The 27285-nt window shown below is 39.4% G+C and overlaps 1 protein-coding gene across 3 annotated transcripts in view; it reads left to right on the forward strand.

Annotated features, from left to right (window-relative positions):
• The window catches only part of GRM3 (glutamate metabotropic receptor 3), a 276470-nt gene that overhangs the window by 237404 nt on the left and 11781 nt on the right, over window positions 1-27285 (forward strand). For all 3 annotated transcript variants that reach the window (XM_066354202.1, XM_066354201.1, XM_066354203.1), the window contains 2 exons: window positions 2543-3609; window positions 24879-25053. In XM_066354202.1, the coding sequence (XP_066210299.1) occupies window positions 2543-3609; window positions 24879-25053 (1242 nt within the window). The remainder of the gene's footprint in view (window positions 1-2542; window positions 3610-24878; window positions 25054-27285) is intronic.

The following is a 27285-nucleotide window of genomic DNA, read 5'->3' on the forward strand; positions in this document are numbered from 1 at the left end:
TTCATCTAAATCAAAAACCATGCACTCATCCACTACCTCCCTCTGTCTCACTATGAACTTGAAGCCAACCCACAACTGGAATGCAGACACCCACAGAAATATGTGAGGGGTTGGCAAATGTGGCAGAAAGCTGGATAAAGTTTAGGAAATTAAATGGTGGGAGAGATAATAAGATCACTAGGAGAAAAGAAATCATAATAATTGAGGAATAAATTTGGCATACTGGACTACATTTACTAATGGACTTCCTATGTGGTATGAAATGGTACTGTAAACCATCCAACTCAGCCCACTAGGAGCACCTATGGGAGGGAAGGGCTATTTGGTAAAATGTAAGGTTTTATTTCTTTTTCTCTCAATTACAGTATTTAATTTTAAAATTCAGCTTATTAGGATGACACTAGTTAACATAGTTATACAGGTTTCAGGTGCCCAATTTCACAACACATCTTTGTATCTTATATTGTGTGTTCATCCTCCCAAGTTAAGTCCTCATCCATTACCATTTATTCCCTCTGTACTCATCTACCACTCACCTCCTCTAAAATGTGAAGTTTTATTTCACCAAGGACCCAAGTAACTCACTGAGGAATGCTTTTTCTCCATAAAATAACTGCACCCAAGAACAATAGGATGTTTCCCACTTAGTGAAATAACATGAGCCCCAGAAATGGTGGAATAGAGCTCAGAAGGATTGGAAACAAAGACAGCAAATACCTTCAGTGTAAGAAATTGCAGTGTTCTCTAAGTTCCACTTTCTCGTGTTATAGTAGGCTTGTAGTTGGTCACATTAGCTAAACCACATTCCCAAGCCTATCTTGAAGTTGAATATGACCCTGTAACTAATTTCTAATCAATAATGTGCCACTCTCAGGTTTACATTTTCAAGAAATAGGTATGCCTGCTTCACACTCCTTTCTCTTCCACTTAGATAGACACTGATGAAGAAGAGGCTCTAGAAATTGGTATAGCTTCAACATATAAGAAACCTGGGTCCCTGAATCACCATGTGGAGAAGAGAAACCCACTGGTGAAGACATTAGACTGCCTTTGAGAGAGAAATAAAATTCCATTGTGTTTGAGGCATAAAACAATTTTGGGTCTATTCATCAATACAGGCAAGCCTACCCCAATACAATCTGTCTATGCATTTTATAGACATAAGCAACATTATTTTCTTTCTTAAGTGAGAAGTGGGGAGGCAGAGAGACAGACTCCCACATGTACCCCAACTGGGATCCACCCAGCAAGCCCCCTATGAAGTAATGCTCTGCCCATTTGGGGTCATTGCTGTGTTGCTCCACAACTGAGCTATTTTAACACCTGAGGCAAGGCTATGAAGATATCTTCAGCACCCAGGGCCAACTTGCTGCAACTGAGCCAAGGCTACAGAAGGGTAAGAGAGAGAGAGAGAGAGAGAGAAGGAACAGGGGGAGGGGTGGAGAAACAGTTGGTTGCTTCTCCTGTGTGCCCTGATTGGGAATCAAACCTGGGATATCCACACACTGGGCCAACGTTCTATCACTGAGCCAACCAACCAGGGCCACACAACATTCTTCTACATCTAAGGAAAGAGTAACATTTGGCAGTGTGAAATAGTATGTACACAGTAGTTCAGAGTAGATAACATAAAAATGGTGATCAGAGCGGCAGCAAACATGACAAGAGAGACATGAATGAGCAGCAACCAGAAGAGAAGAAATATAGATGCTTAGAGAACTGCTACTTCAGAATTCAGAGACAGCTGTAAGAAAGGGACAAGGTTGAGAGCAGATCATTTGACTGAGGGATACTGACTCTTTACAGTTAGGAACATACTTTAAAGCATAGTTACCTACCTTCTTCATATCCCAGGTGCCTTAAAAATATTCAGGTTATATGTGCTTATGTGGATAGTACATGTTTTATATAGACACATGCATATGTGTGGTCAGAGTGAATACATTCCAAAACGTGAAAATATTAGCATTGAAGGATCATTGGTGGGCTTTCTTAATATTTTCTGCTGAATCATCTGAACTGTTTAAAAGAAGCAAACCATACACTTATAATTGAAAAAAAGTTTTCATTTTGAAGAAGAAAAGTTCTATTAATTGTTTGTTTTCAGGAAAATATTTAAATGGCTGTACATAAATAAATACATAATAAGGATGAGATACAAAGTTTTGTCTAATTCCTATTGTAAAGTCTTTCAAGAAATGAATATTAACACACCACTGAGAATACGGCCACATGTTTGCCTATTCTCCTGTTATACAGTAAGCTCCTTTGGAGGCTGGTACTGTACTGAGCTCATGATTATCACAGGTACTTAGCAAGCAGGAGGCACCGAGGAATGTTAAGTGAATGAATCTATAAATACACAAGTATTCTAGTAGCTTGTAATGGATAAATTCAATGGTGAATGATAAATTATTTTGGCCTTGGAATCCCCATTCTCTGTTATTTCAGTTTTGCTAAGTGTATGACAAAGTAATTTACTGATCACACCCAAGACACCTAAACAATGTTCTTTTTCTTTCTTTCACTTTACATGTCACAGCTCCATTCAACCCAAATCAAGGTGCAGATAGCATTGTCAAGTTTGACACCTTTGGAGATGGAATGGGACGATACAACGTGTTCAATTTCCAGTACATGAGTGGCAAATATTCCTACTTGAAGGTTGGTCACTGGTCAGAAACCTTGTCACTAGAGGCCAACTCTATCCAGTGGTCCCGGAGCTCAGTCCCCACTTCCCAGTGCAGTGACCCCTGTGCCCCCAATGAAATGAAGAACATGCAACCAGGGGATGTCTGCTGCTGGATCTGCATCCCATGCGAGCCCTACGAATACCTGGCTGATGAGTTTACCTGCACAGATTGTGGCCTTGGGCAGTGGCCCACTGCAGACCTATCCAGCTGCTTTGACCTTCCTGAGGACTACATCAAGTGGGAAGATGCCTGGGCCATTGGTCCAGTCACCATCGCCTGCCTGGGTTTTGCGTGTACGTGCATGGTTGTGACTGTTTTTATCAAGCACAACAACACACCCTTGGTCAAAGCATCAGGCCGAGAACTCTGCTACATTTTGTTGTTTGGGGTTGGCCTGTCGTATTGCATGACATTCTTCTTCATTGCCAAGCCGTCACCAGTCATCTGCGCGTTGCGCCGACTGGGACTGGGGACCTCCTTCGCAATTTGTTACTCAGCCCTGCTAACCAAAACAAACTGCATTGCCCGCATCTTCGATGGGGTAAAGAATGGCGCTCAGAGGCCAAAATTCATCAGCCCAAGTTCTCAGGTTTTTATCTGCCTGGGTCTGATACTGGTGCAAATCGTGGTGGTGTCTGTGTGGCTCATCCTGGAGGCTCCAGGCACCAGGCGGTACACCCTTCCAGAGAAGCGGGAAACAGTCATCTTAAAATGCAATGTCAGAGATTCCAGCATGTTGATCTCACTCTCCTACGATGTGGTCCTGGTGATCTTATGCACTGTGTATGCCTTCAAAACACGGAAGTGCCCAGAAAATTTCAATGAAGCCAAGTTCATTGGTTTTACCATGTACACCACATGCATCATCTGGCTGGCCTTCCTCCCTATATTTTATGTGACATCAAGTGACTACAGAGTAAGTCTTTGAATGGTTTCTTCTTTTCCCCCTACTCTTATACTGCCAACGTGTTGTTGTGTAAGATTTAAATTTGACTCCTTTTATTTCATCTTAGCAATCAGGTTGGTAATTACAAATGCCATGATAAACTGCCATATTATACATGAAAATTAATTTCCTATTTTTAAAAGAATTTAATTAATGCTTACTATGTGCAAAGCATTGTGCTAGGCACAGAGAGATAGATACATGTAAATGCATGGTCATTAAGCAATTTATAATCTAGTGGGAGAAAATCCAATCCAAAACACACATCCCTAAAACTTTTAATTAAATTTAGAAAGTGATGATAAGAAAATAAGACTTAAATCACTAGAAGCCTAATGAGAGTACTTCAAATTAGACACAAGAGGGCCTAGCTACCAAAGATGGGTATATAAATTAAAATAGGCTTAGAACATTAAGCCAGGATCAGTTTAAAGAGCTAAAATCTTTCACTTAAGCTTCAAGTAAGCCCCATTCCTTCTCTAAAACATATTAAAATACACTGCTAATTTGTTACATTTTTCTACAATATTTAGTTTGTGTAGACATAAGGAGGATGTATATAATTCTTGAACTGTTACAATTTTTACTGTATATATCCAAGTAACCTGATTAAGTCATTATTCATATAGTCTTTAATAATATATAGTACAAATTATTGGCCTTAAATATAATTACCTGAAGAAATAATTCATCACTCAATCATAATTTATCAAACTGTTGAAACCATCGATCAGTTGCTTTTGCATTTATAATACTGATTTTAGTATCTTCCAGTGAGTGAATATAAGAATTCCTTATCTTGAGGCAATTCAATTGTATTCTCTGTATTTCTCAAATTGTCACAGGTGAATGTTTTTCAGAGGCATAATGGTCTTTTTGTCACATCATGACTTCACAACACAAAGTGCCTCGTAGGCTGTAATGGTCCCCAAATCTTCTGTTTATCAGCAATTCCTACATTACCAAAATCTTGAATATTGCCTCTCAAAAGAAGGGAAAGCTCTTTAAAGGATGATATCAAGAGGCTGGCAATTTTTTTGTGTGTGTGTATTTTTCTGAAGTGAGAAGCAGGGAGACAGAGAGACAGACTCCTGCATGCGTCCGACTGGGATCCACCCAGCAAGCCCTCCAGGGGGCAATGCTCTGTCGCAACTGGAGCCATTCTAATGCCTGAGTTGAAGGCCATGGAACCATCCTCAGCACCTGGGCCAACTTTTGCTCCAATGGAGCCTTGGCTGTGGGAGGGGAAGAGAGAGATAGAGAGGAAGGAAAGGGGGAAGGGTGGAGAAGCAGATGGTCACCTCTCCTGTGTGCCCTGGCCGGGAATCTAACCTGGGACTTCCACATGCTGGGCCAATGCTCTACCACTGAGCCAACCGGCCAGGGCCTCTGGCAATTTTTAATGAAGCCAATCTACTAAATTATTCACAACCATGTGACTAAAACCCTTGGATTACATTAATGGAAGAGCAAAAAAATTAAAGAACATAAGTTCAGTGCTGGGTAATGGCCAAGATTTCTAAGACTACCTACTAAAAAATTAGAAACTTGGGTCAGAAAAGAAAACATCAGAATTGAAATAGCAAAATCAAAGGTCAGATTATATAAACCACAGGAGAGTTTGAAGCTTTAGAGTACTATTTTAGTGCTCTCATATTTATCTTTTGTCTTCATGTACACATTGACTCCTCTAAGTCTGTAAGGATTTTTTTTAAGTTCTTAGGAAACCACCCTTAGCAGATAGATTTGGGACATTGGGACTGCGAAAAAGTTACAATGTTAATTATTTTATCCCAGATATATGAAACTTTACTGTCAAAAAAGCCAATTTAAAAATAAATTGAGCAGGAAACAGTACTGGAAATAAACAACTAGCATTATAAATATACTGCTCACAAAAGTTAGTGGATATTTCAAAAAGAATATGAAGCAATAAAAAAAGAAGCATTTGATTTTTTTTATTAAACAAGAACATCAGAAAAGCAAATGACAAGTCAAAGGAAGTTGTTCAATTATGCAAATGAGATGCAAAACCATTTTTATTTCATGGGTGAAAATGCACTGTACAAAAGGCTGAACGTACTGGACTATCTGCATGTTCCCTGATCCCCTAATTTTTGTGAGCAGTGTATTTAATTTATTAAAACAGTTAGCATTTATATATTTCTAAACACAAAGAAATGACTTTTTAACATGATAGCAATGTAGCTCAACTGACTAAATGGAGTTAGCTGAAGATTTCAAAAGTTTTATCACAAGTCAGAAATCCTTAGGCAAATGGGGCAGAAGTTACTGAGTTGAGTGTTTTAAGGTCTATGCTAATTAAAGCATCCAATTACAGTGAGATCATCTGAGGCCTTAGTTACTCCCTACAAATAATGCCAATCCTAAATTTATAAAAGAAATGAGAAGGTAGACCACATCCTTTACCACAGTGGTTTTCAAATTGAACTGCTCATTGAATCAACTGGGTAGCTTTGAAAAAAGCATATTGTTACCTGGGGCACAGTCCAAGTAATTCTAGTTTAGTTGGCCTGATCTGTGGCCTAGTCATCATAATATTTCAAAGCTCTCCAAATGACTCAAATTTGTAACCAGGATCAAAAACCACCGCTCTGAGGAATTATATGTTCTTCTTTTTGCACAGTTATCTTTAGTTTGGCCTGCTTTATTTTGAAATTCTTTAAAATATTTTTCAAAGTTAGAAAATTGAGAAATGTTATGTAAATGTCTAGAATCTTGACTTCTCTTATCAAAGTAAAACCTGTGGACTCAAATTCCTACATGCAACAATTAGCCAGACCAATGTAGCGCCTATGCGTGTAGACAGGGCACTCTCTCTCCTGGGGCCCTCACTCTCATCAACCCCTGAATTTTTACACCTGGCTCTCTTTCCTTATGAATCTCCATGGACCCTAGAAGCACTGGAACTTGGAACCCTTGTTCTAAAAATTCCAGAATAAGACTGTGATTTAAAATTTCCCAGAGGGAAACCATGTGGCTCAGATAGAATCAGCAGCATTAGAAAAGTATCCAGTAATTTAAAAGCAGCCAAAAGGAACTTGGGCATCAATAGGGTTTATGACTCAATACTTTGCCACCTATTGTGAGTTATAAATAAATATAAAGCATGATTTCCATCTTCAAAAATCTAATATCCAAGCTGGAAAAGAAATAGCAAGAACGAATTCAACATGAACATACAAGAGTTTATAATTAAATTGGTGATACAATCTCTTAAATGACTATGGGTTTCAAAGAAAAGTTGGGTCAGTAAGAGTTTGGTCTTTCCAGGAATACTCTTTGAAGAGGTAAGATTTCACCCTGTACCTTGGTGAGCAAGTGTAATTACAGTAGTTGAAGAATATAGGGCATATAAGATATACTCTTGAGGTGAGACAGATATGAACCAAGCAGAACATATTAATATTGGTCATACTTAAGTGGAAAATGGGTTAAAGGGATCTAGTGAGAAACTAATGGGAATTGGCAACTTGGTCAGATTGTACCAGGCAGAAGAATTGATTTATATAGTATTTAAGGGCTTTGATTCTTGCAGTTTTTAGATTTTTCTTGTTTTCTTTTGGTTGGTTGTTTGCTCGGGCAAAAAATGGCATGATGTAAAAGGTAAGAGGGAAAGAAAGTAACTTTTCCTGATCAACTTTGAGACCTTACTCTGTTACATGCTTTGTATGCATGATACTGATCCTCATTAGCACTCTAGAAAGAAAATTTTATTATCCACTGAAACTAAGAGGAAACAGACTAAGAGGATAATTAATTTCCCAGGTGGTGGCCCTGGCTATGTAGCTCAGTTGGTTAGAGCACCACCCCAATACACCAGGTTTGCAGTTTGATCCCTAGTCAGGGCACATAAAAGAATCAACCAATGAAATCATAAATAATTGGAACAACAAATCTCTGTCTGTGTCTTTCTCAAATCAATCAATAAATAAAATTTATTTTAAAAACAGTAGAACATGTCTTTCAGATCCAAATGCATGCCTTTCATATTACACCACTTAAAATGGAGGCTGGATTTGAAAAAGCACAGCCTTGAACAACCAGAAACTATTACAGGTATCTAAGTCAAAGCAAAAAAGAACTTGGATAAAAACCTGAAAATTCAGCCTTGGCTGGTTGGGTCAGTGGTAGAGCATCAGCCTGGTGTGTGGAAGTCCCAGGTTTAATTTTCAATCAGGGCACACAGGAGAAGTGACCATCTGCTTCTCTACCCCTCCCCCTCCTCTCTCTCTCTCTCTCTCTGTCTCTCTCTCTCTCTGTCACTCTCACAGCCATGGCTTGAATAGTTCGAGCACATCAGCACCAAGTGCCAAAGATGGCTGTGTGGAGTCTCCAGCTCAGGTGCTAAAAATAGCTTGGTTGCAAACATGGCCCCAGATGGGCAGAGTATTAGTCCCAGGAAGGGATTGCCAGGTGGATCCCAGTCAGGGTGCATGCAGGAACCTGTCTCTCTATCTCTTCTCCTCTCACTTGGAAAAGAAAGAAAAAAATCTGAAAATTCAAAGGATCTTGAGAAATATCCAAGCCATCTCTTTCTGTATTACAAAAAAAAAAAAAAAAAATCCACAGAGTATAAGAATCAAACTGAGTTACCGGGAATCCAATACATAGTTTAAATGGTGTAAATAAAAATTAGGCTATAAGGGAGGGGCCCAAGAGTCTGGATCTCTAGCAAGCTTCTAGGTAATAGAAATGCTGCTAGACAAAGGGCCATCCTTAGTGTATCAACGTGTTGTTGTGGGGGCTGGGAGAGCTGAAGCACTTTATCTACAGTAGGTAGAGACTTCAGAAGTGACTTCAGAATTTTGACAAGCTTCAAATGCCTACAGAAAATTTCTGATTTTCTCATGTTGATTATTTTGAGAATTTTAAATATATATATATTGAATCTCAAAATTTAAAAAAAAAATGTTTGCCTCTCCTATTCATGTATATTTCATAATACTCCACTGAAGGATGGGAAAGAGCCAGGCATGGGGATTCTAAGTGCTAGACAGAAGAAATAGCAAGTACAAGCACTTCTAGGCAAAAATATCTTAGAAAAGAAAGGTGGATATGGCAGCATAATGAGAAAATGGAAGATTGATTTTATAGAGAGATGGGCAGGGGAGTAGATCATGTTGACTTTATAGGATATAATGGAAAGTGCAGATTTTATTCTATATGAAAAAAGAAACCATTGAAAGATTTTAAGCAGAGGAGTTTAATGAGCTCACATTTTACAAACTCACATTTAAAAATAAATCAAGCTTCTAAAGACATTGACTCTTGTGACAGATAGTAAAGACAGGTGTAGGAAGACTCATTAGGTGGCTGTGGTAGGAGTTCTAGGTGGAGCCAATGGTCGATGTTAACAGTGGAGAGAGAGCTTGCCAAGAACTGTGAAGGGATTTTACCCATCTTGCAATCTGACAAGTTAGCTGAACACAGTTTCAGAGATGCTAGTGGAAGAGTGGAGACTCCCATTTCACAGACAAAGGGCTTTGTTACTCACAGCCAGTCCTGTAACCCAAGTGTCAGCATCTATGTCGGCTCTCCAAGTCCCAATTTCTCCTAGGCTATGCACAGCAGGCCAGGTGACACCTGCACAAGCAACGATCAAGACAGGATCATAATACTAATTCTTTCTGTCTTAAAAGTAGATATCAGCACAGCGTGGTGACTGATACTGTCCTTACTGAAACTGTTGTACTGTGTTCTTCGTGGGTTTTTAGCAGGAAGTTTTATTTTTTTCATATTACAATAAAATATTGTCTCACTGAGATTTTGGTGCCCCTTTAAATCTGCAGCTCAAGTAAATGCCTCATTCTAGTGCCAGGCCTGCCTTCCGCAACAAATCTGGGTAGTACAGTGACTTGCTTGTCACCAATGGAGCATAAAAATTTGAGTTCTTCCCTCCTCAAACTTTCCCAGCATACTGAGTCTGGTGCATATGAACTTCAGCCACCCTTGGAAATAGAGAGACTTTGGTCCTTTCCTTAAGCATCTTTCTGTGCAAAGCAGCTAAAAGCAGGTTGGAGAGGAAGGAGGAGTTGGGCAGTATGGAGGGAGAGAGCAGCCCTGTACTTTCAGTTTTAATTAGCAACTGCTCATGACTCCATCAAACGAAGTCCAATTTTTCTGAGCACCGGAAACTAAAATGATGGCAAGGTCATCGTTACTGTCACTATTCATTTCCATTTTAAGGACCCCTTGACTCAGGCGCCAGAGCCAGACGCTTTCTGCAGGGCACATGCTTTGTGCACTTCCGCTAACTTGACCTTGCACAACAGCAACTTTTTAGAAGTGGTCTATCTTAATCTAGGGCATTTGCTGTCTCATCATAATAACTCTTCTTAGGGTCTCACCTGGTTTGAACACGGGGGTTAGGGCAGTTTTCCAGTGCAGTAGGTGATGGCAAGAATTTATCTAGATTTCCTGTATCAGTATCTCATTTTTTAGTGCATTACCTTTGTTGCCATTTTAAAACTAATCCAGGTCAGTAAGATCCCAAATGCTAATCAGTGCTTTATCTGTGGTTTCTCAGGGGCTTTTTTTGTCTCAGAGAAATCTGACAGGGAGTGCTTAAGCTCCTTTTCTGCAGCCAGGTTCTGCTAAAAAAAAAAAAAAAAAAAAAAAAAGCAAAACGGAGACCTTGTCATCCTGCAATGGATCTATATTTGGCATGAGAGATCTCAGCAGTGAATGAGCCCTGAGAGAGCTCAGCTGTTGCCATTCTTCCTTAATAAGCATTATGCACCCTGCCTCAATATCTCCCAAAGGCAACCAGCCAAAGTTCAAATAATTCACTTGCTTTCTGCCTTCTCTGAAGGTCCCTCTATTGGTGCTGGTGAGTCTCTGCGGCTTTAATGTGAAAGGATGCACAACTTTCTGCCCACCAAGGAAAAAAATTAGTACTAGTTGTTAGAATTGGGCAGACCTAAATTGTATCAGGGAGGAAATTCACCCCACTCCACTCTACTCCACTCCCCAGAGCAGAGTGAGCCAAAACACAGAACCAGTACCGAAGCTCTATCTAAACTTACCTCCTGTGACTCGGCCGGCAACCCAACTCCCCAAATCCTCCTCATTAACAGGCAATAAAGTGGATCACTATTTATTGCTTGGTTGGCCATTCAATTAGATTATGTTTGCTATTGATTCCCAGGGACTTCTCTCAAATATTATTCATCAGCCCCTAAGGCCCTAATACTTCCTCTTTGAAAAGCCATTCCTGTCTCATTGCCAAAACTATCAAAAACGGTAGAGTCTGAGAGTCTACTCTACTTCCAAGGTAACACTTAGCCTGCCACTGTTTTGTTGATGCTGACAAAAAGATCTTTATCACAAAGCAACAGTGATAGCCAGAGGGACAGCACTGGCTCTGGGTTCCTGAGCTCCACCTCCCACAGGCTCTGCAGACCCGCAGGTAAGTACTGCACAGCGAGTGGCGGCATCACAAGAAAGGAACTGGGACATTAGGAACCTGAATATTTTATAATGGATGGGATGCTGGCTGTTTGCTCCTCGGGTAGGCGCTATATCTCCTAATGCTCTTTGCTATATAGATATCATTGGAAGAAAAAGAAAAAGTCCAGAACAAAGGCAGCAAGGTCCTCTGCTTGAAAGACAGGTAAAAGCAAAAAAGAATATAGAAAATATGCTCTGAAACTGCCAACAGAACCTGCTGTTGGATTAGATATGTGGGTGGAAGGGAAATGGCTGCCAAGGATGACTCCAGGGTTTTTGACTTGCACAGTTGGGTGGCATTTGATGTCATTTACTGAAATGGAGACACCTTAGGGCAGGGATCATGGTTTTCTTGCAGATTAATTCTGATTTGCCTATTACATATCCAAAACAATATGCCAACACAGCAGTCGAATATTTAAGCCTGGATGCCCAGAAGCTAGGTTGGATCTGGTAAATATTTGAACATCATCAATATAGGAGGTACTTAAGCCATGGAAATGGATCAGATGATGGAGGGAAGAGAGTCCAAAACTGAGGTCTGGGACATTCTAGCCCTTACAGTTCAGGTAGGAGAGAAAAGTCAACAAAGACAACGGGGACAGGGAACAGGCAGCGAGAGAAGGGTGTGTCGGGAAGCCAAAAAGAAGGAAGAGGTGAACCATCTCAAATGTTGCTAAGAGTTTGAGGAGGAAGAAAACAGAGTAGCACGGAGTATACAAAGGGACAGAATGAAGAATTATAGATAAATATAACTTTTAATAGTGCAACTTATTGAGAAACTACACAACTGAAACTATACGGTCTACCAGAAAGTTCTATCCATTTTGGGAATAAAACAAAATACAAATTTTTCTTACCGTCAATAAACTTTATTAAATAATTGCCATTATTATTAATGATTTCTTGCCAGCATGAAGGCAATTTGTATATCCCATTTTTTTATGTCTATCTGAAACATATGTACTTTTATTTTATTTTATTTTATTATTTTTTTTTAATGGGGTGACATCAATAAATCAGGATACATATATTCAAAGATAACAAGTCCAGATTATCTTGTCTTTCAATTTGTTGCATACCCATCACTCAAAGTCAGATTGTCCACTGTCACCTTCTATCTAGTTTGCTTTGTGCCCCTCCCCCTCCCCCTTTCCCTTTCCCTCTCCCCCCTCCCACCGTAACCACCACACTCTTATCAATGTCTCTTAGTTTCACTTTTATGTCCCACCTACGTATGGAATAATGCAGTTCCTGTTTTTTTCTGATTTACTTATTTCACTTCGTATAATGTTATCAAGATCCCACCATTTTGCTGTAAATGATCCGATGTCATCATTTCTTATGGCTGAGTAGTATTCCATAGTGTGTATGTGCCACATCTTCTTTATCCAGTCATATATTGACGGGCTTTTTAGTTGTCTCCATGTCCTAGCCACTGTGAACAATGCTGCAATGAACATGGGGCTGCATGTGTGTCTTTACGTATCAATGTTTCTGAGTTTTGGGGTATATACCCAGTAGAGGGATTGCTGGGTCATAAGGTAGTTCTATTTTCAGTTTTTTGAGGAACCACCATACTTCCTTCCGTAATGTTTGTACTACTTTACATTCCCACCAACAGTGTATGCGGGTTCCTTTTTCTCCACAGCCTCTCCAACATTTGCTATTACCTGTCTTGTTGATAATAGCTAATCTAACAGGTGTGAGGTGGTATCTCATTGCAGTTTTGATTTGCATTTCTCTAATAACTAAAGAAGATGAGCATCTTTTCATATATCTGTTGGCCATTTGTACTTCCTCCTGGGAGAAGTGTCTGTTCATGTCCTCTTCCCATTTTTTTATTGGATTGTTTATTTGTTTGTTGTTGAGTTTTATGAGTTCTTTGTATATTTTGGATATTAGGCCCTTATCTGAGCTGTTGTTTAAAAATATAATTTCCCATTTAGTTGGCTGTCTGTTTATTTATTTTATTTTTTTTATAATAATTTTATTTTTTTAATGGGGTGACATCAATAAATCAGGATACATATATTCTGTTTATTTTGTTATCAGTTTCTCTTGCTGAGCAAAAACATCTTAGTCTGATGTAGTCCCATTCATTAATTTTTGCCTTCACTTCTCTTGCCATTAGAGTCAAATTCATAAAATGCTCTTTAAAACTCAGGTCCATGAGTTTAGTACCTATGTCTTCTTCTATGTACTTTATTGTTTCAGGTCTTATGTTTAGATCTTTGATCCATTTTGAGTTAATTATAGTACAGGGGGACAAAATGTAGTCCAGTTTCATTCTTTTGCATGTGGCTTTCCAGTTTTCACAGCACCATTTATTGAAGAGGCTTTCTTTTCTCCATTGTATGTCCTTGGCCCCTTTATCAAAAATTATTTGACTATATATATGTGGTTTTACTTCTGGACTTTCTCTTCTGTTCCATTGGTCTGAGTGTCTATTTTTCTGCCAATACCATGCTGTTTTGATTGTCATGGCCCTATAATATAGTTTGAAGTCAGGTATTGTAATGCCCCCAGCTTCATTCCTTTTCCTTAGGATTGCTTTGGCTATTCGGGGGTTTTTATAGTTCTATATAAATCTCATGATTTTTTGCTCTATTTCTTTAAAAAATGTCATTGGAATTTTGATGGGAATTGCATTAAATTTGTATATTGCTTTGGGTAATATGGCCATCTTGATTATATTTATTCTTCCTAACCAAGAACAAGGAATGTTCTTCCATCTCATTATATCTTTCTCGATTTCTCTTAACAATGGTTTATAGTTTTCATTATATAAATCCTTTACATTCTTTGTTATGTTTATTCCTAAGTATTTTATTTTTTTTGTTGCAATTGTGAAGGGGATTATTCTTTTGACTTCATTCTCAGTTGTTTCATTGTTGGCATATAGAAAGGCTATTGACTTCTGTATGTTAATTTTGTATCCTGCGACCTTACTGTATTGGCTTATTGTTTCTAGTAGTCTTTTTGTGGATTCTTTGGGGTTTTCGATATATAGGATCACATCATCTGCAAAAAGTGATACCTTTACTTCTTCTTTTCCGATATGGATGCCTTTTATTTCTTTGTCTTCCTGATTGCTCTGGCTAGAACCTCTAGTACCACATTAAATAAGAGTGGAGAGAGTGGACAACCCTGTCTTGTTCCTGATTTAAGGGAAAAAGCCTTCAGTTTAGTGCCATTTAATATGATGTTAGCTGATGGCTTATCATATATGGCCTTTATCATGTTGAGACATTTTTCTTCTATACCCATTTTGTTGAGAGTCTTAAACATAAAATTGTGTTGTATTTTATCGAAAGCCTTTTCTACATCTATTGATAAGATCATGTGGTTTTTCTTCTTTGTTTTGTTGATATGGTGTATTACGTTAACCGTTTTACGTATGTTGAACCCTCCTTGAGATTCTGGGATGAATCCCACTTGATCATGATGTATTATTTTTTTAATATGTTGTTGTATTCGATTTGCTAGTATTCTGTTTAGTATTTTAGCATCTGTATTCATTAGAGATATTGGTCTGTAGTTTTCTTTTTTTATGCCATCCTTGCCTGGTTTTGGTATGAGGGTTATGTTGGCCTCATAAAATGTGTTTGGAAGTATTGCTTCTTCTTCAATTTTTTGGAAGACTTTGAGGAGAATAGGAACCAAGTCTTCTTTGAATGTTTGATAAAATTCGCTGGTATAGCCGTCTGGGCCTGGACTTTTATTTTTGGGGAAGTTTTTAATGGTTTTTTCTATTTCTTCTCTACTAATAGGTCTGTTTAGGCTTTCTGCTTCTTCTTGACTCAGTCTAGGAAGGTTGTAATGTTCTAAGAATTTATCCATTTCTTCTAGATTATTGAATTTAGTAGCATATAGTTTTTCATAGTATTCTACAATAATTCTTTGTATATCTATGGTGTCTGTGGTGATTTCTCCTCTTTCATTTTGGATTTTGTTTATATGAGTTCTTTCTCTTTTCTCCTTGGTAAGTCTTGCCAAGGGTTTGTCAATTTTGTTGATCTTTTCAAAGAACCAGCTCTTTGTTCTATTAATTTTTTCTATAGTTTTACTGTTCTCTATTTCATTTATTTCTGCTCTGATTTTTATTATCTCCTTTCTTCGGCTGGTTTTGGGTTGTCTTTGTTCTTCTTTTTCTAGTTCCTTAAGGTGGGAAGTTAAGTGGTTCACTTGGGCTCTCTCTTGTTTGTTCATATATGCCTGAAGTGATATGAACTTCCCTCTTATCACTGCTTTTGCTGTATCCCATAGATTCTGATATGTCGTATTGTCATTTTCATTAGTCTGTATATATCTTTTGATCTCTGCACTTATTTCTTCTTTGACCCATTCATTTTTTAAAAGTATGTTGTTTAGTTTCCACATTTTTGTGGGATTTTTTTTCCCGTTTTTGCAGTTGAATTGTAGTTTCAAGGCTTTATGATCAGAAAATATGCTTGGTACAACTTCAATTTTTCTGAATTTGCTGATGTTGTTTTTGTGGCCCAACATATGGTCAATTCTTGAGAATGACCCATGTACACTGGAAAAAAATGTATACTCAGTCACATTGGGATGAAATGTCCTGTAGATGTCTATCATATCCAGGTGCTCTAGTGTTTTGTTTAAGGCCACTATATCTTTGTTGATTCTCTGTTTGGATGACTGATCTAGAGTCGTCAGCGGTATATTGAGGTCTCCAAGTATGATTGTATTTTTGTCAGTTTTTGTTTTAAGGTCAATAAGTAGCTGTCTTATATATTTTGGTGCTCCTTGGTTTGGTGCATATATATTAAGAATTGTTATGTCTTCTTGATTCAGTGTCCCCTTAGCCATTATGAAATGGCCATTTTTGTCTCTGAGTACTTTTGTTGTCTTGTAGTCAGCATTATCAGATATAAGTATTGCTACACCTGCTTTTTTTTTTTGGATGTTATTTGCTTGGAGTATTGTTTTCCAGCCTTTCACTTTGAATTTATTTTTATCCTTGTTACTTAGATGAGTTTCCTGTAGGCAGCATACAGTTGGATTTTCTTTTTTAATCCATTCTGCTACTCTGTGTCTTTTTATTGGTGAGTTTAATCCATTTACATTTAGTGTAATTATTGACACTTGTGAGTTCCCTATTGCCATTTTATACATTCCTTTCTGTTAGTTTTGTGTCTTGTTTGATCCTTCTCTTTCGTTTTTCTATATTTTGTTTTTATTTGGTTGTATTCCATTCATCTTTCCTCTGTTGCTATCTTTTTTATCTCATGTGCTTCTGTGGTGGTTTTTTCAATGGTGGTTACCTTTAAGTAATGAAAAGGATTCCTACCCTGTTCATTGTAGCGAACTATTTTGTGAGTACATTTGCACTCCATCGTCCTTTGCTACTGTTAATCTCCATCCTCTCCCCTCTTTCTTTTTGTTGTTGTTATAGTTTAAATTTGGTTTTATTGTGTTCTTCTTGGAGCTTTTACTTGTGGATTTTTTTTTTGTTCTTTGTATCTGATTGGAGAACCCCCTTTAGTAATTCCTGGAGTGGGGGTTTTCTGATGATAAATTCCCTCATCTTTTCTGTATCTGTGAATGTTTTTATTTCTCCTTCATATTTGAAGGATAGCTTTGATGGGTATAGTATTCATGGCTGAAAGTTCCTCTTTTTCAGGACTTTAAATATTGGGGTCCACTCTCTTCTAGCTTGTAGAGTTTCTGTTGAGAAATCGGATGATAATCTAATGGGCCTTCCTTTATATGTTGTATTCTTCTTTTCCCTGGCTGCCTTGAGAATTTTTTCTTTGCCATTGGTTTGTGCCAATTTCATTATGATGTGCCTTGGAGTAGGTTTGTTGGGGTAAAGAAAACTCGGAGTTCTGTTTGCTTCATGAATTTGAGGCTTTAGTTCTTTCCACAGGCTTGGGAAGTTCTCATCTATTATTTGTTTGAATATGTTCTCCATTCCATTTTCTCTCTCTTCTCCTTCTGATATACCTATTATTCTTATGTTATTCTTTCTAATGGAGTCAGATAATTCTTGTAGGGCTATCTCATTTTTTTTAATTTTTGAGTCTCTTCTTCTCTCTGTTGTGCCTCAAGTTGCTTGTCTTCTATTTCACTAATCCTCTTTTCTATCTGGCTTGTTCTATTAGCTAAGCTTGTTACCTCATTTTTCAGCTCGTGAAAAATGAGTTTTTCATCTCTGTTTGATTTGTTTTTATAGTTTCAATTTCCTTGGACATATATTCTTTGTGTTCATTGAGTTGTTTTCTGAGGTCCCTAAATTGCCTTTCAGTGTTTTCTTGTATATCTCTGAGTATTTTTAGGATTTCTATCTTGAATTCTCTGTCATTTAGCTTCAAGGTTTCCAATATATTAAATTTTTTCTCCATAGATTTTTTCTCATCTAGCTGTGTTACCTCTCTTTCTTTTGTATCCATGATATTCGATTTTCTCTTCCTTAATGGCATCTGAGGGTGGTTTTGTTGATAGTATTAATGAGATTTAATAAAGAATAAAAAGTTAAAAAAATAAAAAATTAAAAAAGTTGTTTTTTTAAATTAATAATGAAATAAAGAAAAATAAAATAATAAAAAAATTTAATAAAAATTTTTTTAAAAAGGAAATTATCCCCCCCCGCCTTTTTTCCTCTCCTTTCCTCTCCCCTCTTTCTTGAGAAAATCTTGTGGTGAATTGTGTGTATTTAATAGAACAAACAATGCCTGTAATGGAGGGCCTGAATTGGGGAAAAGTAATAAAGGGGCAAAAAAAAAAAAAAATTAAAAAATTAAATAAAAATAAAAAAGGGGGGGTATGGACCCACAAAAAGCAAATAATAAAAAAATTTGGATCAAGAATAAAATGATTTGCGTTTAGGTGTTGGTTGACTAAGAGTTATGATGAGAGGAATAAGAGGGAAACTGGAAAATGGGGGGACAAATTAAAAAATTACTATTGTATTTAGTGGAACAAGAGCTTGATAAAATGAGAGCCAGGGATGGGAGCACTGCTAGTGAGTTAAAAAGGTGAAGTAAAAACCCCCCAAAATGCCACAAACATAAGTTTGAGTCCCAGATAAGATAATTTGTTCGTTATTGAGGTTTGAATGAGAGAGACGTAAAGGAGAAAGGAAGAAACTAATATAGCGGGAGAAAAGAAAGAGAGAGAGAGAATAAAAAGAGGGAACCACTAAAAGAAGAAAAAAGAAAAAAGAGGAGAGAGAGAGAGAGAGAGTTAAGGGTTTTGGAGTGCAACCCTCATAGAGAGAAAGGAAGAGGAAAGAAAAGATAATGGGAGATGTAACACTTATGGGTAGTGTAGTTTAAGGAGAGGAGAGAGTAAGACTGGTAGAGAGTTAAACGACCAAATTGGAGGAGGAAAAAAAAATAATCAAGGATGAAAATAAGAGAAACAAATGAATAAATATAATAAAATGGGATAGGTTATAAAGTCTGCAGATTATTCTTGATTTTGAGAGGTTATCTTCTTGCTTTTTCTTTTCTCTCCCTCTTCCTGGTCGATGACTCTGTACCCCGGGTTCTACCCCTGTGGCACGCTCAGGTAGAGGTTTGCAGTTGATAAGTCTCTATGGCGATGTCTTGTATTGTGCTTTAGTCACGTTGGCAGTTGAGGCTCATTAGCATTTATAGGCTCTGACAGTGAGAGAGTCCGTGTTCCTGGAGCCTCTCTCCTAGTCTTTTCTTCCACAATTAGTAGCCTGATAATCCAGCTATGGGGTTGCTGCTGCCTCTGCCTGGATAGTAAGAGGCTCAAAGAGCTGGCCACTTCCCACTGTATTCCCACTCGGCACAGGGCTCTGGGTAAGGCTCAGTCAATCAGAGCTGCTAGCATAATCAGCCGGGGCTTCCGCCCACTCAAAGACCTCTGGCTCTGCCACTCTGTCCGGTAACACGGGCGGGCACCCACTCCCGGGGCCTTTGGAGGAAACTCTAGTTCACTATCTGCACACAGACCAGGATGTCAGACTGGAAGTCTCGCCCTCTGAGTGAAACCCCCCGCCCGCACTGAAAAGTTGCAGCATTGGAATTGGCTCTTGCTCCGTCCTCGTGCGCAGCTTTTTCAAGGCGCTGGGGTAGCCTGAGATTCTGCTTTAGGCCCACACAAAGGCCCCTGACTCTGCCCCTCTGTGGGATAACATGAGCAGGCACTGCTGAGGCACTCGGAGGAATCTCTCACTCACTATCTGCGCACACAGACCAGGATGTAGTCTCGCCCTCTGAGTGAAAACCCCCCGCCCGCACTGAAAAGTTCCAGCGTTGGAATTGGCTCTCACTCCATCCCCATGTGTGGCTTTTTCAAGATGCTGGGGTGGCCTGAGAGTCTGCTTTAGGCCCACACAAAGGCCCCTGACTCTGCCCCTCTGTGGTACAACACGGGTGCACACTCCCGGGGCTTTGGAAGGAATCTCTCGCCCACTATCTGCGCACGCCGACCAGGAGATCGGGTAAAATGGCTGCCCCGCTTGTCTTTCTTTGTCTGGGTTTGACGCGAGTGTTAGCTGTATTGCCCGGGTTGTCACAGGAACAGTTTTTCCTCAGCTTGGATCTCCGTGCCACAGCCTGGTTCGGCTGTTTGTGCCATGGCCTGGATCTATTCACCCCCTTTGCCCGCCTTAGTTTCTATATTCTCAGTTTCCAGTGAAAGCCGCCCTGTTTAGGTTAGTGAGGAAGGCGGAGCATTTCTTACTCCCTATTTCCTTCGGGGTTTGGTTATATATTTAGCCAATTTTTCACCCAATCATACCTTTGGGTGTATTGCGAAACATCTGGATGCTCCAAGGATAGGTTTTTCTGTTTCTGGTTGAAGATCTTGTTGAGTTTTGGGGGAGATTTATCGGTATCGCTTCCTACCATGCCATTACTCTGACGTCATCTGTATATCCCATTTTTGAAAAATGTTTTATCTTTTAATGTGAAAAATTGAACCAATGCTTGTTTGATATCTTTTTCATTTTTGAATTTTTTGCCCTTCAAAAAATTTTGTGAGGACTAAAACAAGTGATAGTCCGAGGGTGCTAAGTCCGGGGAATATGATGGATGTGACAGAATTTCCCAGCTTATTTCTGCAATTTTTTTTAAATTTTATTTATTTATTTATTTATTTTTTTTACAGAGACAGAGAGTGAGTCAGAGAGAGAGATAGACAGGGACAGACAGACAGGAATGGAGAGAGATGAGAAGCATCAATCATTAGTTTTTTGTTGGGCATTGCAACACCTTAGTTGTTCATTGGTTGCTTTCTCATATGTGCCTTGACCGTGGGCCTTCAGCAGACCGAGTAACCCCTTGTTGGAGCCAGCGACCTTGGGTCAAGCTGGTGGGCTTTTGCTCAAACCAGATGAGCCCGTGCTCAAGCTGGCGACCTCAGGGTCTCGAACCTATGTCCTCTGTATCCCAGTCTGACACTCTATCCACTGCACCACTGCCTGGTCAGGCTAGTTCTGCAATTTTTTGATGAGTCCCCAAAGCAGCATGTGGCCTGGCATTATCATGATGCAGTATGATGTTCTTCCTATTGAACATCACCAGCCTCTTTTCTTGGACTGCTGTCTTTAAATTATCCAGTTGCTGACAATACTTCTTCGAATTGAGCTTTTCATTCGGTTTTAAAAGCTCATAATGTATTGGCCCTCGAATGTCCCACCATATACACAACATTCTCTTATTCAGAGTCAAATTTGGTTTACAGGTGGAGGGCTAGGTTTTCCGGGTTCACAATATGCCCTTTTCCTTACGATGTTTTTGTAGGTAATTCACTTTTCATCCCCAGTTATCATCCAGTTCAAGACGGGCTCGATTTTGTTCCGAGCAAGCAGAGATGTGCATATGACGACTCGATCATCCAAATTCTTCTGACTTAATTCATGTGGCACCCATCTTGAATATTTCCACACCAATTCTATCTTCCAAATATGGTCCTATATGGTTTGCTGAGCTGAATTAAGCCTTTCTGCGATCTCCAATGTTGTCAGAAAAGGATCTTGCTCCAACATGGTCTTAACAACATCGTCAACGATCAAAGATGGTTGCCCAGAACGTGGCTTATCAGAAAGGTCGAAATCACCTGTTTTGAATTTTTCAAACCATCTTCTGCATGTCCTATCAGAAACTGTACCTTCACCAAACACTTCCAATAAATTTCTACATGCTTCTGTAGCATTTCTTTCTTGTTGAAATTTGTAAAAATTACAGTGGCGTAAATTAACTTTATCAGTAGCCATGGTTACACTATTGCTTCACACATAAGACTAACGTGAATCAACTTTGTTTTAGTTAATTTGCTACATCAGTATGTATACATTAAGTGATAAAAATAGAGAGGCACACATGCGCCAAATAAACAGGTGCTTACGTGTCGAAACTTGTTGTGATAGAAACGGACAGAACTTTCTGGTAGACCTGATATAAGGCTAATACTTGAGGTTTGTAAAAAGAAATTTTAAAGGTGTCAAATTTAAAATAGGTATATTGAATTATATGCTGCACAAACTATGACCAAAATGCAGTTTTAGTTCTGCCTCCCCTTGTTCCTCTGGTACTTGGTGAGAGTAATCACCCCCAACCCTGGATGAAGATCCCAGTAGACACTTTCAAACCTGAGATTCACCACATGTAAGGCACTATTCTGGTGCTAGGGTTAGAGTGATGACTAAAAATGTTCCCATCCATGGTAGGCCTATGAATTTTTCTGTTCTTAGGTAACATATGGTCCTACTATCATTTTCAGTAGAAAACTGAAATGCCTAGTCCTATGTAATTATCCAAACTATGTTTTAATTTACCATTAAATTTCACGTACTCCTAAAGTGTGGTCTGCCTTGGGCTGAGAGCCTGCTGCAGTAGGTGGCTTCTCCTCTCCCCTGCTCTCACTCCCCAGTCCACCAGTTACTCTTTTCCTCTTGGCCCTGGCAAAACAGGAATAAGAAAGAAGTAGGACAATTCTTATGTGGCTGGATGGCTCTATGATCTCGAAGTCCACAGTGGTTAAAGACACAACCTTAGAATACCAGGAAGGACGTTTTCATGTGATCCTCAAAAGTTTCCCACCAGCCCTTTTCCCCCGCAGATCTTCAAGTGATCTTGTACTCCACACTCAGACCTAGGACATCTAACTATATCTATGTCCCTCCCAATTCTCTCTGTGAAGAACTTCAGACTCTTCCACATGAGCCCGAGACTATCCATGGTGGCTCTAGACAGTGTGGCCCATCTTATCCTCACATATCTTTTCCTTTGATTTTTTTTTTGACAGAGTCAGAGAGGGGACAGATAGGAACAGACAGACAGGAGGGAGAGAGATGAGCAGCATCAATCCTTGGTTGCAGCTTCTTAGTTGTTCATTGATTGCTTTCTCATATGTGCCTTGACAGAGGGGAGGGCGCTACAGCAGAGCAAGTGACCCCTTACTCAAGCCAGCAACTTTGGGCTTCAAGCCTGTGACCTTTGGGCTTAAGCCAGCGACCATGGGGTAATGGCTATGTTCCCACGCTCAAACTGGTGACCCCATACTCAAGCTGGTGAGCCCACACTCAAGCTGGCGAGCCTGCACTCAAGCCGGATGAGCCCACACTCAAGCCGGGGACCTCTGAGTTTCAAACCTGGGTCTGCTGTGTCCCAGTCCAATACTCTATCCACTGGGCCATGGCCTGGTTGGGCTCCTTTGATTAATTCTTAAAGAGCTATCTCAATACAGTAGTAATTAACTACAAAAGTAATTATGTAGTCTTCTCTCACTTTTTAGATTTCTATGACAGGAATCAGGTCCTAAGCCAAGGCATTCTCTTCCTGCAAAAATCCCCCCAAACATTCTATGAATGGCCAGTGAAGCACTCTCTATAATTCAAGTGAGGAGATAGGCACCACCTCCCACAGGATTGGAGGGTACAGGATACGTAGCACTGCTTCTTCCGAGCTTCTCATATAACCTCTTCTCTCCTTGTAATGTCTTAAAGTGTGTGAGGAGTTTCAAAGTTACAGAAATGCTTTTAGGAAAGGGTTCCTTGGAAAATTTTCCCATTTAAACTTGTTTCCCCCTCACTATAATATTTGTCATCTCTCACACTGGCTCCACAGTCAAAATCGAGGCCAGAAGATTACAGTTCTAACATATTATATGCATATATAAAAATCAAATTATGCCAGGATTTAGACTCACTGTAAATAACACAGGTATGATTTATCAAGGCTTTTACATCATGGAATTAGACTGTAGACACTTTTCTGAAAAGTAGACAAAAGAGAAAAGAACTTACAATTTAGAGCCAACTTAGAAGTCACTGAACTGATTAAGGGAGACAAACGCTTTAAAATATTAAGGATGGATTGTGTTTTCAGCAGTTAAAGTAAAACTGGAGTCTGAAGAATTATACTACAAGTGGAACCTGAATTTTTCCTTTATCAATAACAAAAGAAAGCCTTCAAAAGTTATGTGGCTTCTGCCTGACCAGGCTGGTGGTGCAGTAGATAGAGCATCGGACTGGGACACAGAGGACCCAGGTTCAAGACCCTGAGGGTACCGGCTTGAGCGCGGGCTCATCTGGTTTGAACAAGCCTCACCAGCTTGGACCCAAGGTCACTGGCTCAAGCAAGGGGTCACTCACTCTGCTATAGCCCCCCAGTCAAGGCACATATGAGAAATCAATCAATGAACAACTAAGGTGCCACAACAAAGAATTGATGCTTCTCATCTCTCTCCCTTCCTGTCTGTCCCTCTCTCTGTCTCTGTTTCTGAAACACACACACACACACACATACACAAAGGCACACAAAAAAAGTTATGTGGCTTCTCTAGTTAATTGTTCAGTCTTCAGCTTTCCTTGATTAAAGAAGAAAGACACTTGAAACTCTAAGGAATTATGCTATCTAGTAACAGCATTGTCTGCGGGGGGAAATGAGGGGAAATCTAAAATTGCTCTAGGATCTATAATAGCTACTCTGAGTAGAAACTTATACAATAATTAATTTCCATTTTTCAGTAATGAAAGTGATGAATTATATGGAATCTAATTTTGGATTTTCAAAAAAACCTGTGGGAGCTGAAGCCAGGACAAACAATGAACTCAGAAAGGGTGGGGACCAATGAAGAGATGGTAAAGCCGAGTTCCGAGTCTGCTTCCAGGGGAGAGCCGGAAGGGAGGAAGTGAAAATCACCTGTCAAGGATGAGTGGATAGAAACTTAGAGACCCAAAAACTTGAAGAGTGAATACCTGTTCCAGAGAGATGCCAGTGATGTAATTGAAAGAACAGGTACATCAGAAGAAAGTTGGAAGTGCCCCCCATATTGACTAGGAAAACCAATAGCGAGTAGGTGGAGCTCCCAGCAGGAGAGAAATGGAAAAATGTAAAAGACTCAAATTTGTTCCTAATGCAGTGAACCTTAAACAAGCCAACCTTGAAACCATTAGCAATCTGATCATTGAATACTGGCATTTTTACTATGTAAGATTCTGAATTTAGTGGTTCTGCAGAAATATCTGTACACAAATATAAATAAAAAACAAACAAAACACAAAAATCAATGTGAAGTCTTGGCCAGCATTCAAAAGCACCCAACACAAACAGTGTTTGCTTGCAAATCCTAAGCAGTGTTTCCATGAACATTTCAAACTTGGAAGATCCAATATAATTATGCATTGGTTTGGTTTGTCTCTAACAAGAACAGAACTGTGGATAATTGGGGTTTTTAAAAATTTGGTCTTTTTTCAGTGCTCTCGGTAGTTGGCTATGTGATTGATACAGCCAGATGCTTAACTAAGCAACTTATTCTTATAGGTGCAGACGACTACCATGTGTATATCCGTCAGCCTAAGCGGCTTCGTGGTCCTGGGCTGTTTGTTTGCACCCAAAGTACACATCGTCCTGTTCCAACCCCAGAAGAATGTGGTCACACACAGACTGCACCTCAACAGGTTCAGTGTCAGTGGGACTGGGACCACATATTCTCAGTGTAAGTATGGAACTTGACACTGACCCCTTCAGACATAGCATTGTGTAGTAGGGAGCAGGCTTGAGGGGGGTGAGCAATGGGCATAGATAGGGACAGACAACACATGTCCATCCCCATGAATAATTTCAATTCAGTTTTAATAAGTACTGGTTAAATCACTATGGCCAGGTACTGTGCTACATGCCAGGGATACAGTGGTGAACAGAAAAGTCATAGTTCCTGTTTTGACAGTATGTCCTATCCTACAGGAAAGATAGATGTTAAATCTGTAACTGCAAGTAGGATTTTTGACCTTGTTTTGGAGTCAGAGAGCCTAGTTTCTAGTCCTGGCTCTGCTTTCAGTTCAATTGGTAACCTTGAGCACATCACTTTATTGTACCCTGCCAGTTTACGCATTATCCTAGCGAGCTGGACTAGATTGGTGCTCTGTAAAGTATGTTCTGAGTCACATAAATGCTGGAGTTGTTTCATAAAAGATTTAAAAAGGATGATAATCAAATATGGAAAATGCTGCATCCTAAATATCCCTTTGAAAGTTCAAAGCACCTCTTTTAAAGAAAGTTAAAGGTTTTGAGAATCTCTACAGCAAGGATATCTTTTTAACTTTGTTATTTACAGAGTTTTTTAAAAAGTATCTGACGATAGTTAAACAAACTAACATCCCATAGAACACACCCTGGAAAAGGCTGGAATAGAATTTCCTTTATTTCAATGACACAATGGTTTTCCAGCTGAGAACTGACTGAGAAGGCAGTTTGAACTGAAGGTTTACCAGGATAATCCCCCAGTCCCAAATTCTTTCTCAGACTTTTCAGCAAATATCTGAAGCACTATCTCTAGAGAAGCGTTTGTTTAATTCTTTAGCATCCTCTAAAGCACAAAGGTACCGAAAGGAGACAACCTTTTAAGCCATTTTCAGCTCATCTGTGACATGAAGGAGGAGAATTTACTGACAGAAGGGTGAGGGGAGTAGGGGGTGGTGCAGGAGAGGAGGAAGGGGGACTGGAGTGACAGAGACAAATGATTACTTAACAATTTTGCCTCAAGTCAGTTAGGAAGGATACTTCAAAATAGCTCAGCATCACAGAGCGAGCAATCACATTAGTGCCCCAGTTTCTCCAACAAAGAATAAGTAAAATGGAACGAGGCAGCCCTTCCCCCAGCAAACAAAGAGAAGGCGGATGGCAGAGAGCACGTGTTCAGTAATGCCCTGTGTGCACCACTCTGGTTGAGTGCTGCAAAAAGGGCGGGGACATTACTGTATTTTCAGCTAAAGTTCCAGGTTTCACATAGTTGTGTCCCAGAATGTGGTACAATTTGTGAAGTAAATTTTCTTGGATCTTAGAGAAATCTTCTTATTTCTTGAGCAAACAAATTTCCTTTCTAGCAGTCCAACTGCAACAGTAGCTAGTCCAGACAAGGAAGCACTGGAAGCAACTGGCAATAGCAGTAACACCACCACCTAATGGGAACTATGATTTATTGAGTATTTTCTATATGCTGGCATTGTGTTAAATACTTCACACTTACAACTCGCTGAGATAAAGAAACCTACTCAGAGTCACATATAAGCAAAGTGGCAGGACCAGCATTTAAAGTCAGATTCTCTGATTTCAAAGCCAGTGCACCGAACTGCCATGTTGTGCTAATTTACCCAGCAGGCAAGCCCGGAACGTTCCCAGGAGGCTAGGTACCTGGTCAGCTTTACAGGGAGAACCAAAGGAAGGGTACTCGAGGCTGTGAAGCAAGATTTACCCCTGGTAAAAATAATCTGGTTGATAGCTTGGAGCTCTCTGCTCCTATGGGAAAGATTCAGCCAAGTCCATAAGTCCTTTACAGATATTGTCCAAAAATTTCATATATCCAAACCTCAGTAATTTATAAACAGTGGCATTTTGTAATACATACACTAGGAATTAATAAATTCTTGAGGGGATAGTAAAGGCACTTTACCCAACCAAGTCCCTCCTCACAATTTCAGAAATACTCATTTATACAAAAATAATGTACTTTGACTACAGTGGACCTGCCTAGGCTTTTACTCAGTATGCTAACCAGTTAGTAGCCCAATCACTACTTCAAGGTAGGCATCTACCCAGCCAACATTTTATGACTGTTTGACCCATAGAAATTGTAATTAAATGTTTTATTTTTTAAAAAATCTAAATTTAGACCTTATTCTTTCAGTAACTTTCCTCAAATTAATCCAGATTAGTGAAGTGATATTAAAGT

Source organism: Saccopteryx leptura, chromosome 12 (assembly GCF_036850995.1).
Source record: "Saccopteryx leptura isolate mSacLep1 chromosome 12, mSacLep1_pri_phased_curated, whole genome shotgun sequence".
Lineage (NCBI taxonomy): Eukaryota > Metazoa > Chordata > Mammalia > Chiroptera > Emballonuridae > Saccopteryx > Saccopteryx leptura.